Source organism: Equus przewalskii, chromosome 5 (genome assembly GCF_037783145.1).
Source record: "Equus przewalskii isolate Varuska chromosome 5, EquPr2, whole genome shotgun sequence".
Lineage (NCBI taxonomy): Eukaryota > Metazoa > Chordata > Mammalia > Perissodactyla > Equidae > Equus > Equus przewalskii.
In genome coordinates, this window is record NC_091835.1 from 8,490,122 (window position 1) to 8,504,628 (window position 14,507).

The 14,507-nt window shown below is 53.3% G+C and overlaps 1 protein-coding gene across 8 annotated transcripts in view; it reads right to left on the reverse strand.

Annotated features, from left to right (window-relative positions):
* The window catches only part of CFAP65 (cilia and flagella associated protein 65), a 34,088-nt gene that overhangs the window by 16,009 nt on the left and 3,572 nt on the right, over positions 1 to 14,507 (reverse strand). For all 8 annotated transcript variants that reach the window (XR_011539780.1, XR_011539778.1, XR_011539779.1 and 5 more), the window contains 15 exons: positions 13,499 to 13,683; positions 10,161 to 10,263; positions 9,480 to 9,646; positions 9,084 to 9,283; positions 8,654 to 8,799; positions 7,921 to 8,143; positions 7,279 to 7,544; positions 6,642 to 6,842; positions 6,082 to 6,441; positions 4,466 to 4,603; positions 2,793 to 3,038; positions 2,030 to 2,254; positions 924 to 1,082; positions 546 to 696; positions 5 to 133 (listed from right to left, as the gene is read on the reverse strand). Coding sequence is in view for 5 of the 8 variants with exons in the window: in XM_070618323.1 (XP_070474424.1) it covers positions 5 to 133; positions 546 to 696; positions 924 to 1,082; positions 2,030 to 2,254; positions 2,793 to 3,038; positions 4,466 to 4,603; positions 6,082 to 6,441; positions 6,642 to 6,842; positions 7,279 to 7,544; positions 7,921 to 8,143; positions 8,654 to 8,799; positions 9,084 to 9,283; positions 9,480 to 9,646; positions 10,161 to 10,263; positions 13,499 to 13,683 (2,899 nt within the window). In the remaining 3 variants the exon portion in view is untranslated. The remainder of the gene's footprint in view (positions 1 to 4; positions 134 to 545; positions 697 to 923; positions 1,083 to 2,029; positions 2,255 to 2,792; positions 3,039 to 4,465; positions 4,604 to 6,081; positions 6,442 to 6,641; positions 6,843 to 7,278; positions 7,545 to 7,920; positions 8,144 to 8,653; positions 8,800 to 9,083; positions 9,284 to 9,479; positions 9,647 to 10,160; positions 10,264 to 13,498; positions 13,684 to 14,507) is intronic.

Genomic DNA, 14,507 nt, shown 5'->3' on the forward strand with positions numbered 1-14,507 from the left:
GTACCTCTGTGGGAGAGGGGAGAGTAGCTGATGGTCCAGGAGTACTGGGACCGGTGTTTGGGACAAGCAGTCAGGCAGATGGTGTCCTGGGACCGGGGTGGCACGCTCCCCTCCATGCGGTCCAGCTGCAAAGCTGCTCAGGGATGACCCGGGTAGAGTAAAGGGCAGAGGAGGCCCTCAGTGAAAGCCAGAGCGGCCCGGCTTCTCCTCCTGCTCCTTCCCAGACACCCTCCCCTGGGCCAGAGAGCAGGCCCTGAGCCAGAAAATGGGGAGCAGAGTCCTCCTCCCAGACCCAGACAGAGGGGACCTGTCTCTGTGCCACTGGCACCTGCTAAGTCTTTTGCTTCACCCGTAGCCCCATTTACGGATGAGGAAGTTGAGGCTCAGAGAAGACAGTCACCCACCCAATGCCAAGCATCCAGAAAGCAGAAGCACCAAGTGCTCTGCCTGGCCCCAGACCATGGTATGGTCAACCAGTCTGAACCAGTGCCCCCCACGGCCCTCCTCCCCAGCCCCAGCCCCGGCCCTGGCCCAGGACTGTGTACCGAGGGGATCGTCGCCGACGACCTCGGGGCTGCCCTGCTCCAGGAAGAGGCGGTAGTAGAGGGTGCAGCTGCCCTCGTTCAGGAGCACCAGCAGCCTGGACTGCTTGCTGTTCACCAGCATGTTCCCGAAGTCCAGCTCCTTTTCCTTGGCCTGAGGGCCAGAATCAGCCAGCCTAGGCTGAGGGGCTCCCCCAGGACCATGCCGCCAGCTTTCCCACCCCTGGCCTCAGAGAATCCCCAGGAAGGGCAGGTGCAGAGGTGTGGAACAGAGGACCAGAGGGCTCCCATCCCCTGCCCTCTTGGAGTCAGGCACCCTGGGGCCTTCCCTCCCACCTGTGCCCTGGCCCCACCCCCACCCGCCAGGGCTCTCCCACTTACAGAGAGGCTGCTGGTGATGCCCATGCCCACCAGCCGGAGCATGTAGTGGGTGGTGGCAGGGGGCTTGGTGTTTGGGGGCAGGCCGGCTTCCCAGACCCACATCCCCACTTGGAACAGGTACTTGGTCTCCTCCAGAGGGCTGAAGGTCCACGTCAGTGTCTGGGGTCCCAGAGATTATCCCTGTATGGGGGTCTCTGGGAACCCCCCACCCGGGTTCCTGGCCATCTGAGGTCCCACTGCAGGATATCAAGCTATGGTGATTCTTTATGAGTGTCGGCGCTGTGCCAGGCACTTCACACATGTCACATATTATGTTATCTCCCTAAGCCCCTCAATCCTTTATCCCCACGAGGTAAGTGGTATTATTTTAGTGCCTCATTTTCTGATGAGAACCTGGACACTCAGAGAAGTGGGGTAACTTGCCCAAGGTCACACAGCTGGTGAGGGCCACCTGGTGGGAGCTCTCATGAACTGACTTCACATGAGGTGAGTTCAGATGAGGTGTGAACTCTCGTGACTGACTCCAGTCTGTGTACTCTCTCACCTCACTGATTACTATCCCTGGGTTCTAACAGACACCATGTCTTGGTGGTTCTTGGCCCAAATTTGGCCTCTCCAGCTAGTTTATAAGGCCCTAGACCGTATAGGGGTGGGGGTCTCCTAGTTTGGGTCCCAGCCCATGCCCCCTCTAGGCTGCTGCTGGGAGCTCTAGGAGTCCCCTTCCTTACTCCTTAATGATAGCCACCAATTTGGCCCCAAATCCAGCTGCTCCACACCACCTCCCAGCCGCCTCACAGCTGTGGGGACCGTGGATGGAGAGTGGACTCGCCCCTGGACACTGGCATCAGAAACCCTGTTCAAGTCCCAGCTCTGCGCCTCCTAATTTATAATCTTTATAAGTGGCATTTTCTTCTCTAAGTCTCAATTCTTCTTTGTAAACTGATGATGGTAACAATCGTACCTCCTCATAAGGAGGTGACTAGGATTGAATGGGAGGGTGCTCATGGTAAGCCTGGGCCCTGATAGGCAGGAGTAAGAGATGATGGCAATGGTGAGGATGACGGGGATCCTTCCCTCCGGCCCTCAGAGCGGGGCAGGGCACTCACGAGGCTCTCGTTGGGCTGGATGAGCCCCCTGGCGGGCTGGACGGCCAGCATCTTTCGGTGCTGCTGGGAGACCCTCCACTCAAACTCCAGGGGCAGACGCGAGGGGTTGCGGAAGGTGAAAAGGCTGGTGGAGGAGCAGCCCACCCAGGTGGGCTTGAAGAAGACGCTTCTGCAGGTGTCCAGCTTCAGCTGCAGTGGCTCCTCTCGGCTCTGCATGCTCACCTCCTGGGGCCAGAGGAGAGAGGGCAGTGCACTGACCTCACCCCACAGCCCTGGCTCCCCTTGACGTCCAGGAAGCCACAGGTGGGCAGCTTTTCCCCTTGGAGAGGGCAGGAAAAGGCCCTCTGCCAGCTGGGGCCTGGGCAGCTTCTGTCAAAGGCAGAGTAAGGAATGACTGACCCAGAAGATGGCTCTTGAAAAGAACTCAGGGACTGAGAGAAGATGTACAGACTACTTTGCGGGCCCTGGCCTGGCTCCAAACACCCTCTACAACCTGCAGATGCCAGTCTTTTGTTACCCTCACTCCTTCCTTGGGACCTCTGCACCCCTTTTCCAGTCCCAGATCCCCTGAGGTGGATGGGCAGGGCCCTGAGGGAGAGCTATTCACAAATGTGGCCAAGGGGTCTTTTCCCCGCTCTGCCACTTCCCGAAAGAGAAGCAGCCCTTGGTCACTGTAGGGCAGCTTCAGAGGCCAACCCCAGAACGTGGCTTTGAAAAGGAAAGCCCCAGACTGTGTCCCACTCCCAAGGACCCTGCCTCCTACCTTGAGATACTGGGGGCAAAAATTGAACTGCAAGTAGAATATATGCTGCTTCCAGGCGTTTCCTTTGGGGTAGGTGCAGATGAGGAAGATCTGGTGGGCCCCGGGGGCCACAAGGCCCGAGCTGGGCCGAAGGAAGATGTCTGAGCTGCTTTTGGGGGCCAGGTTGAAGGTCAGCAACATGGAACCTCTGTTGATCAGGAGCAGGCTGCGGTAGGAGGGTTCGCTGGCAGGCACTGCAGGAAATAGCTGGGGCACAAGAGAAGAGGGACTCATGCTCAGATCTACACCCCACCCCCAACACACACTCAGGGAAGTCTGTGTGGGCTTGGGTGGGGCCGTCTGCAAGGAGATCCAAGATGCCTCCACGCATCCCAGCCAAGGTCCTGGGAGCAGGGAATGATGGGAGGCCAAAGCCTGGCACCAAAAGATGCTTCTGTCGTCCAGAGACCTCCAGACAGCGAGACGAGGGGGCCCCAGGAAGTGGCCCCCGGAAAGTCAGCCTTCTGAGACCCTTCTCAAGGATAAGTAGAAGTTCTGTCATTTTAGGGTGCCCTCAAATCATCCTTGGGAGAACCCGCTTTCAGAGATCTTGGTCCAGAAGCTCTGGGGTAAGCAGCTCCTTCTAGATGATTCTCATGCAGGTGGCTTAGGGGAATCCCACTTTGAGAAAGAGAAAGCCCCACAATCCCAGCTTCCAAATGCTCCTTAAGCATCTAGGATGTGGCCAGTACCAGGCTAACAGCCAGGCAGACTATGAAACTCCAGGCCTGAAATCGCTGACCAGGGCGCCCCACCCATCCAGCACGTGCACTGTGTGAGGCGGCGGGGGAGCGATACGGGCCCAGAATGGGCTGGACCGCAGGAGAGGCCACAAACCACTGGGAGGAACTGGCCAAGGGAAAGGCACAGGGGATCGGTGAGGGGAACCCTAGGCGGTCAGGAAGGGCTTCGGGAAAGGGTGCCCCTGAGCTGAACCTCGTGGGTGGAGTAGGTTTAGGGCTGGAGGGCAGAAGTGCAGCTAGCGGGGGGAGCAAGATCACCCCCAAGCACACTGTCCAAAAGTGGCACATCCCCAGGAACACGAGCTAAAGGGGTAGTAAAGATGGATGAAAAGCTTGACAGTGGTACCGGAAGCTGGGAAGAGGCACCAAGGGAGAAACCAGAATTGGAACTTGGCCTTCTGGCTCCAGGATCAGAGCTTTAAGCCCTAGGTCATCCTGCTGCTCGGGTCAGACAGGGCCACCAGCAGCCCTCCAGAGAAGCCTGGGAATTACGACTCCCTGAGGAAGGGGCTAAACCAAGGGGCTGGCTCCCTGACCCCCAAGGCCTGGGTGGTCCCCCAGGACAGGGGCTCATGGCATGCGTGGTCACATCCCTAGGGCCTAGTCTAGAACTTGGGGCACAGCAGGTGCCCAGTAAACAGGACAAATGAAGGAACTGGAGAGTTTTAAACCTCAGTGTGAGAGGATGGAGAGTATTTCAGACGGAGCAAGGAGCAGCCAGAGTCTTCCACTGGCCCAGAGGCCCGGGGCTGGCAGTGGGGAGACTGGGACCGCCGGGGAGGGTGCTGGGATGTGTTTCTGAGGCCATCAGAGAGGGGAGAGGGGTCTGCAGCCCAGGAAGAAGACAGGCTCCCCTGTCTCACCTCCCACTGCTGCTGGGGCCACGCTCACCTTGGGGGCGTCCAGGGAACACTGGGGGATGTGGTGCTCCAAGGCGGTGCAGTAGCTGTGGCCTCGAGCCCGGAGTGTCAGGCACCAGGACGGGCACACGGTGCAGTCCTCTTCGATATTATTGTAGCTTTGTAGGACCTGCGGGGGGGCCAGACCCATGGATGAGTTCAGGGTCCTGTGTCCAACCGCATGGGGCCTCCCAGCTTGCCCCCCTGTACTGCAGGAGTCCTGCACTGGGCACAGAGGGGAGGGGCTCCCTGGGAAGACGATGTGGAGAACAAGTCATCACAGCCCAACACTGAGCTCCTGGCAAACACGCTCCCTAATCCTCACGACAGCTAGGACGAGGCTGGGGCTGGGCTGTGAAAGCCACATTCATCCAGCAGGAATGCGCCTGGAGAAGCGCTGGCCAATAGAAACAGAAGGCGAGCCGCAAGTGCAAGCCGCAGACGTAAATTTTAAATGTTCCCGTAGCCACATTAACAAAGGGAAACATGTGAAATTAATTTCAATAATACATTTTATTTAACCCATTAGATCCAAAATCTCATCATTTCAACATCTAATCAATATACACATGATGCATGGATATTTACATGCTTTTCGTGCGTAGTCGTGGAAATCCAGTGTCACTTAGGTTCACAGCACATCTCAGTTTGGATTAGCCAGACTTAACGTGCTCACAAGCCACATGTGGCTGGTGGCCGCCTTATGGACAGCACAGGGCTAGAGCCTGTAGCCTGAAAATCTGAGGGGCTGAGCCTCAGCCAAGTCAGGGGTCCACAGCCTTATTCCCACAAACCTTCACATTCCTCTACTGCCAAGGTATTGGAATGCAGGCAATGAAAGACTCAGCTTTGGAAAGACTTCTCAAAAGTTTGGATGTGACCCCAAGTTTATAGACGAAAAGACCAGGGCTCAGAGACCTTAAGGGACTTGCCCTAGGTCACACAGCTGGTGAGGGGCTCTGATCTTGACTACACCGCTCTACTCCTCTCGGCCCCAGGACCCTGGCCACTGGGAAAGAACGGCAGGGTGGGCAGAGCCGAGAAGGGAGAGAAGGAGGAGGACTGACAGATGAGGAGGGAGTGACTTGTGTCTGCAACTATGAGGCTGGGCTGGAGACAGCATGTGCTTGAGCTCCCTGGCCACAGGAAGTTGTACCAGAAGCCCTTCCCCACACATGTTTAATTACCGGCGCTCCTGACTCTGTCCCCCGGGCTCTGGATCCTACCCATGGCTCTAAAAGAGCGACCACTTTCTACTGCAAGGACTAAGAAAAGCCAGGAATCCCCCTAGCCAGGAGCCCCAGGGAGCTACTCCCTGTGCACCAAATTTTCCCAAAAGGCTTGACCCCATCTGAGTCCTCCCTCTGAAGGGTGTGGGAGGCCACATATGAATGAGACATAATCAGACAGGCCAAGAAGTGCCTTAGCCAAAGCAGGCCATGAGCCTGGGAGAAGGCAAACCAGTAAGGCTGCTGTCTAGCCAAGGAGAAGAGCCTGGCAGAGGAGGCATCCGACTGCAGCCATCTGCCACCCCCTCCAACCCCACCCTGCCATTCAGGCTCCAGGGCAGGGACCCCACCTTCCCCCATCTCGTTTGCCTGCACACACCTTATAGATAGCGAAGGCTTCTAGCTCCACGGCGTAGAGGGTGTTGGGGTAAGGTGGCTGGAAGTGCAGGCGCATGGCCGTGGACTTGAGCGGGGGCACATCACAGGTGTTTGGGGTCACCCAGAAGGGGCAGTCAGATCTGTGCGTCCAGACCACGGTGATCTTGCCTTTGGTGTGGTTCACCAGGCACAGGGGGACAGGGCTGGGGTCCTTGGGCCCGGGACAGGCACCAAAATCCACCTCAATAGGCTCTATGCTGACGGGCGGGGGGAAGATGGCCATGTCGTTGGTGCCGTCGAAGAAGTACTCAGTCATGGGGGGGATAAAGGGATACTGCAGGGCTGGCATGTCCTCCAGGTCCTGTGTGGGAGAGACCAATTGCTATTCCCCCTGCCACTGCCCTTTATCTGTGCGCTCCCTTCTGGAAAAGGCTACAAGAGCGCCACACAAGTCACTCCAACTACTAATGGAGGCACGGGACTGCCCAAGAATTGCTAGAGAAGAAAGCATGCACGTGAGGAGGGTCGTCCTCCCCCGGGGGCCCAGAGAGGTCACCATACCTCAGTGGGAATCATGAGGGCCCCGTTCCTATCTTGCTCCAGCTTCTTCTCCCTCAGCATGATGCCCAGGATGTCAGGAGGGTAGAGGGTCAGCCCTCGTACCAGGTGTGTGCGATACCAACTGAGGTGCTGAGGCCTGAGGATGGCCGGCTTGGTGCTGTCTGAGTGGCAGGTCCCGATCAGGTCCAGGAACAGCGGGTCCTGTGATATTTGTTTGTGTGGGGCTAGATTTTAGCCTCCGCTTACCACCTTGGCCAGGCACCAGCTGGTCGGGGCACCATTTGTATCACCTTGCCCAGGGCCCTGGGTTGGGGTCCTCTCTGCCCTGCACATGCTGTGTGGGGTGAGATCCAATCCTCCCTGTTCCTGGCCCAGCAGCAGCAGAAAAGTCCCTGGCCTGGCAGCAGTCAGGCAAGATGGACATATCTACCTGGCTCAGAGAGGGTTTCATGTGCCCTGGCCGTGCTCTGGCTCCAAAAGCCGGGCTGGGGCCCTGGAGGCGACGACCCAAGCAGACAGCCCCAGAAGTTCCAGAATATAAAGGAGTGAGCACCAACCCTTGTCTTTATCATTAGGCCTCAGATGGGCCCCTCCAGCTCCCAGGGGAGCCCCTCCTCCCCTCTCCCCCACCACTTACTTGGTGGTGGATGAGACAGGCCACCCGCCGGAAGTAGATGATGGGGTGAGCGGGCTGGAAGGTACAGTGCAGGGTCATGCGGGCCTTGCCCACCAGGGTCCCAAAAGTAGGTCTGATGCTGAAGACGCTCTCCTGGCAGTCAATGGCAAACTGGAAGTGGGCCGTGCAGTCTGACTTGTTCTCAATCCACAGGGACTGCTCCGAGCGCTCCCTGAGGTTGACCCAGCTGAAGTTGACGCAGTAGTGCTGCAGGGACACGGCAGGACCTGGGCATAGGGGATGGGGTCCCTGTGAGTGGGCCCTGCTACCTCGGTGGGGCTGGGGCACCAGCCTCCTCAAGGACGTCTCAGAAAGGGTCCCACTCATTGGAGGTGGTGCTGCCTAGAGACAGGAGGCCAGGCTGGAAAGGCCAAGAGCCCCAGTAGCCTGAGCAGAGCTCCAGCACCACGAAGAGGTGAGGGCAACACTATCTCCAGGTGTCCATGACTGATTCCTCACTGAGCCCACCAGGGGGCAGCAGACACCCAGGCTGAAGGGCAAGGAGGCATCCGGCTCTTAGGAGCAGATAAGGAGCACTTCCCACCCTAAGTGTGGGCTGCTCCTGTCCCCACGGGGACTGCTGTGTCCCGGGGTTGCCAGTACCTCTACAGAAACCAACGACTTTGAGCAGGGTTTGGGAGGCACAGCCAGAGGGCATGATGGACAAGTAGTCCATAGTTCTGACGTCCAAGGTCTCAGGGTGGAAGAACACCGACACGCATTTCTTCTCTCCTGGGGGCACGATGCCATGGGCCGTGGGGCACGAGAAAGCCTGGTCTTTGGCCAGCATGTCTGGGGCCATTTCGATCCTGAAGGGGGCGCTCACCTGTGGGGCCAGGTCGGGGCAGGAAGGGTCTGTCACAGGGTAAGGCAGTCTGTCATTACCAAGGTGCTCAGCTGAGGGAGTGAGGGCAGCTGGTGTCCAGCCTGCACCCTACTTGTCAGCTTTGCGCGTGGGGCGAAGCCACCTCCATCAGGAGAAAGCAAGGGGCCAAGCTGTGTGCCCTGCACTGGGACCACCCAGATGGGGCACCGTTTTCTTTTCCCAAAGGTACCATAAAGGCTGGCTGGGGTCCTGGAGTCAGGACAACCTTAGGGCTGCTCTTGGGGTTGCTCTGTGGGGTCAAAGGATACCCCAGCCCAGCTTCTAGCTGAGGGGACAGGGGGACAGCTGTTGACACGTGTGTGCATCATCAGACATAGGTTATGGGAGGCATGGGGCCAGAGGTATGGAGAGAAAGGGGACATGCTGTAAAGGGGGTGAGTTTTCAGACCACCCAGCCCCGTGGTCCTTGAGTCCTGCCCTCTACGCCCCCCACATACACAGGATGCATACCACTGATGGGTTATACAGCTTGATCTGCCTCTCAGCGGTGCAGCCCACAGCAACGGAGCCAAAATGCAGCACCTTCTGGAAGCCCTCAACATCCTGGTCTTCTGGTCGCTTCTGCTTTATGCTCACTAGTAGTTGGGCGCATTTGGCTGTGGCAGAGATGGGGGCTCTTGGGGAGAAACCCACTAAGGCCTCTGTGACCCCAGCTGAACAGCCCCTTGAAGAAGGCAGGTGTCCCCAAGAAAACACAGATCTGTGACACCAAAGAGGGCAAAGAAAAAGCCAAGCCTGCAGGGCTGGAGGGAGGGTGGGAGGCTGGTGGAGGTCCCACGGGTGCCAGGACGGGAGGTGGGGAAGGGGGCACACTGAGGCTTTGAGACCCAGGGAGGTGCGGCAGGTGGGCTCTGGGGACAGGTGAGAGGTCGGGCCTCACCCACAGCCTGCAGCTGGATGCTGCTCTTCTGCTTGCTGCCCTCCCCATACCAGCACGTGGCTTCAGCTTCATAGATGATAGCCATAAGGGGCTGAATGGTCACCTTGATCTGGGAGGCCTGGCCTGGCTCCAGCAGCCCCGTGGCAGGCAGCATCTGGAACGGGCTGGGGACCTCCCAGGTGAAGAAAGTGGGCAGGTCCCTGCATGGTGGTGGAGGTCAGAACTATGGGGCTCATTCTGACCACTGCCCCTGCTTTAGAAAGACTGAGATGCTGGGCAGCTCCCTCTCCTCCCCCATCATCTTCCCCCACCAGACGTGCCAGTCTCTCCTGCTCCCAGGATCCCTCCTCATGGTTCCTTCTGTCCCCACCTCTAAGCCTCAGCCACTCCCCTCACCCCACATTGTCCAGGCAGAACCAGGCCTCGGCTGTGTCCCCCACAGCACACATGGGCAACTGCAGAGACGGTGGGCAGATCAGATTGTGGCAAGGCAAGGTGGCTCTCAGGTCCACACAGAACATCCCCTCTGCTTTCTCAAACCACAGCTGGTCCATGTACTCCTTCTGCAGTACAGGGGGCCGGGGGGCAGAGGCAGTTGCTGATCAGTGGTAACTGGGTGGTACTCAGAGACCACATACCCCACCCCAGCCCTTGGCCATCCCCCCAACATAACCCCTGAGGGGTGGGCTGGGCCATGGCCTTCCATCTTGGTCTCTGAGGAGAGGGCAGGTTACCGGTGCTCCAACACTGTCTTGGTCTCAGAGATATGGGGCCTCTTTTGCGAGGAACAAAGTATTTGGGGGAATGTTTTGAGAGTAGAGAGAGGCCAAAGAACCTAGGGCTTTCTGATGGCCAATTCAGTTGCACAGCCATTACCCCCCAACATCCAACTGGGAACCACTCCAAGTCTAGTGACTTTAGGATCTGAGCCCCTCCAAGGCTTCCCAAGCTGGCGTTTTTGCTCCAGCTGGCAGGACGTGTGTGTGGGGAGCTCCTTGCTGCTCTGCCCTGCCTCCTGTTCCAAGGTCACTGTGCCTGTGTCCCTCCCTACCCTCTGCTCGCCATGGTGGACCTCACCTCCTCCAGAGGCCGGAAGATGATGGGGAGCGTGAGGGTTATGCCCGGGCTCAGGAAGATGGGCTGAGGGATGACCGTGAAGAAGAACTTGGTCTTGGGGGGCCTGCAGGAGAGAGGGCATAAGCAGTTCAGAATCGGGGCTCAGAAAATGGAACGGGGAGAAAGATTAGGGAAGAACCAGAAAGCTGAGAGCGCTGAGTTCTTGGCACCGTGGAGGGGGAAACATGGAGCTTCTGTCCCGGGAGGACCTGTCTCCCTCATCCTATAACTTTTCGCACAGACCTTCGCTCCAGGATGGCGGAACACTGAACTAAAAGGCGCAGGGGTGAGGAAGCAGCATTGGTACCTCTGGGGCATGTGGGGGTTGATGGGGATGGGAATGGGGAAGGCGGCCCTGATGTAACCTAATGCCTGAGAGCTTAGCTGGGGGAAACCAAGGCTGAGAACAGAGGTGCTGGGGCTGCCTTTCCAAGCAGAGACCTCGGGAGAGCTGCAGAGCTCCAGGGTGGGTCAAAACTACAGATCCTGCAGACTTCAAATATATTAATAAGACCATATTGCCGACAACTCTATACCAATAAATGTTAAAGTTCAGATGAAATAAACACGTTTCTAGAAAAATAAAACTTTCCAAAACTGACTCAAGAATTATACAATAAATTTTACGGCCTCCCCACCTAAAATCATCAAAGAAATAGAATAAGTAGTCAAAAATCTTCCCCCCCAGCACCCGCCGCCAAAAAAAAACCCACTAGGCCAGGTGGCTTCACAGCAAGTCCTACCAAGAATGTGATAAAAAATAATTCCAGCATTATCTTCCCGACAATAAAAAATGAGGGACCACTCCCCAACATGTTCTGTGTGAATCCATCATAACGTTGTTACCAAATCCTGACAGAGGCAGAAGAAGAAACAAAAATTACAGGCCAATCTTGCCCATAAGCGAAATATTGGCAAAAAAAATTTAGCAAAAAAGAAATAATGCTCAATCATGCCCAAGTTGGGCTTATTCTAGGAATGTACAGTTAGTTTAACATAGAAAATCAATTAACACGATCCACCACATTAAAAAATTGAGAGAAAAAGTCAAATGATCATCTCAACAAAGAAAAATATTAGATAAACTTCAACACGTTTATGAGAAAACCTCCCAGCAACCTAGGAATAGAAGGGAATTTCTTTAACCTGATAAAGTCTAAAAAGACAAAACGGAACAAAACAACTACAGGAAACACCCAAATTAATGGTGAAATGTTGGAATCTTCCACTTTGAGATCATGAACAAAACAAGGATGGTTTCTATAACCACTTCTGTTCAACGGCAAGCAAAGACCAAGAGAGAAAAGGCATAAGATTGGAAAGAAAGAAAGAAAAATGCCATTTCCATATAAAATATGAGTGTGCACACAGAAAAAAAGGATTGACAACAAATTATTAGAATTAATGTGAGGATTTATCAAGGTTGCTGGACATGACAAGGCTCTGTACAAAACATCCATTTAAAAAATGACTTTCTGAAAATCTAGGAACACGCAGAAAATGAAACAACTCTAAAAGATATTGTATACAACATCGCCAAAAATATAAATGCTTGGGAATAAAGCTAACTAAAGATGTGCGAGAGATCTACAAAGAAAATTTTCCACTTTACTGAGAGAGACATGAAGAAATGTAAATACATATAAACATATATCATGTTCACTAATTGAAAGACTGTTTGTAATGATGTCAATTTTCCCTAAATTGATCTATAGGTTCAATTAAATCCCAGTCAAAATCTGAAAAAGTTTTTTATGTGTAAGCTGATTTGAAGATTTGTATGCAAGTTCAAAGGGCCAAGACGATCCTGAATAAGAGTGAAGTTGGGGGACTTATACTACCAGGGATCAAGATTTACTATAAGCTCTAATAATTAATTCAGGATGATATTAGCTCAGGGAGAGATAAGTAGATCAAGAGAAGAAAACAGAGAGCTCAGAAATGGCCCCAAACATATATGGACACTTGACATACATCAGTGGTGGGGAGATCACCAGGGAAAGCATGAAGTTTTCAATAAATGGTGTTGGGACAATTAGACATTAGGTTGAGGAAAAAATGTCATTGGATCCTTACTTCAAACCATTCATAAAAATCAATTCCACATAGACAAAAAACAAATATGAAAGGAAAATTATTAAGTTTTTAGAAGAAACTACAGAAGAATATCTTCATGACTCAGGGGAGGGGTAGAGAAGGACTTCTTAAGCAAGACACGAGAAATTTTTGACCACAAAAGAAAAAGATCAATACATTTGATTCCTTTGAAATTAAGAAATTCTTTTCCAAAAGACCTATCAAGAGAGGAAAGACAAGCTACAGGGTGGGAGAAGATATTTACAACACATAACTGACATGGATTAGTATCCACAATAAGAACCTCTACTTAAAAAAAAAAAGGTAATCTAGCAGAAAAATGGGGACAGATTTGAGCAGGAATTTCAAAACGAAATGATCAATAACATGAAAAGACATCCAACTGTATTAGTAATCAGGGAAATGCAAATTAAAACCACAACAAATTATCATTATTGGCAAAAATTTTAAATCTTGTATGGAAATGCATACATGGCTGGTGGGAATGTAAATGGATACAAGTATTTTGGAAAATAGTTTGGCTTTATCTACACTAAGCAAATATGTACATGTTCTAAGTCACAGCAATTCTACTCCTGTGTATCAACCCTGGAAAAACTCTTGTACCTGCACAATGGGAGATGCACACAGGATGGTTGATAACAGTCCCAAACTGGAAACAACCCAAACATCCCTCAACAGAAGAATGAATGAGTACATTATAATACAAGCATATGTTGGAATATTATACTGCAGTGAAAAAGGATGAACTATAGCTGCACACGGATGAGTCTTACAAACATAATTGAGCAAAATAAAAGAATGACAAACGTATACCATATTATTCCACTTATATAAAGTTCGTAAGAAGGTAAAATTAAACTATGTCATTTAGAGGTGCTAACATAGGTGGTCAATCCAATTGAGAAAAGCAAGGACATCATTATCATGAAAGTCAGGATAGTAGTGACCTTTATGGGTAGGGAAGGTGTTGCAATAGGGGAGGGGCGCATAACGGGAGAAGGTGAGCTTCAGACATTCTAATTTTTCCATTATTTAATCTGGTCACATGGGTTCCACTTTCAATAATTATCCAAACCATACATGTCTTATACACTCTTCTGGTTTTATACTCCATTTTAAAAGTCCTTTTTTTTTAAAGAGTGCCTGCTTTGGGGGCTCAAGGGCTCAGGGGCTGGGTCTCTCACCCTTCATACTGGTACCTGTACTTCATCTTCTGGATTTGCAAGGATAGATTTTTCAGAACCAGGTTCTTGGTGGTCTCCTTCCCAAGCTCCCAGCCTTTCCACTCCAGCTCCTCAGCCACCTCAATGCCCCAGACGACCCTCTTCCTCACTTTGTCCTGCTTCTTTGGGAAACATATCTGAGTGTCCATGTCACTGGTGGGCTGCTCAGTTGGCAGGGAGAAGGGGGAGAAGAAAGAACGCATTAGCGAGGGGACAAAGGTCTCCCCACCTCCAGAAAGTAAGGAATTACACCACCCATCGCCCCTGGGGGACGGCCTGGAGAGAGAAGGTGAGGAGCAGGCAGGCTCTGGAGTTGGACATTACCTCTTCCAAAAACCATTCACTGGAATGGTTTTCCAACTAAATTTCCTGCGACCCTGCCCCTGAAGCCTTCCCTGGGCCACCCCATCTGGCCATTCCATCTGGCACACTTAGCAATCTTAGCCGGCCTGCTCTGCTCCTCAGTGCACCCTCAGGGACCACTCCCCTCAGGGGCTGCCTCCTCCTCCTTTTCCTCTTTGTCCTATCCCTTCACTACATAACACCCCCCAGCTGGAGCACTCTATCCCAGGTGCTTTTCCAGATACATGGATACGCCGCCATTTGGTCTCCCATCCCTCATCTGGCTGGTGGAGCAGAGGAAGGAGCCAATTCACCTACAACCAACCCCACCTCATGCCCTGACTTTGGGGCCATTCTAGGCACTGCTCCTGATGATGCTGGAAGTGCAATGTACCAATGCTTCCCGGCTATAATGGAACATCCTTTTGTGGGCTGATCCCTAACTGTTCTCTATCTGAGGAGAGGGGGTGGATGGAGATCCCTGGGGCAGCAAGGTGAACACAGGAGGAGGAACCAGGTGGCTCTTCCTACCACAGTCATTGCTGTGAATGCTCAACTCACTGCCATTTTATTTTATTTTTGACCAACTATCACTTTTATATTGTTATATAACATAAGGCCATATTCAGCTGTTCAACAAATA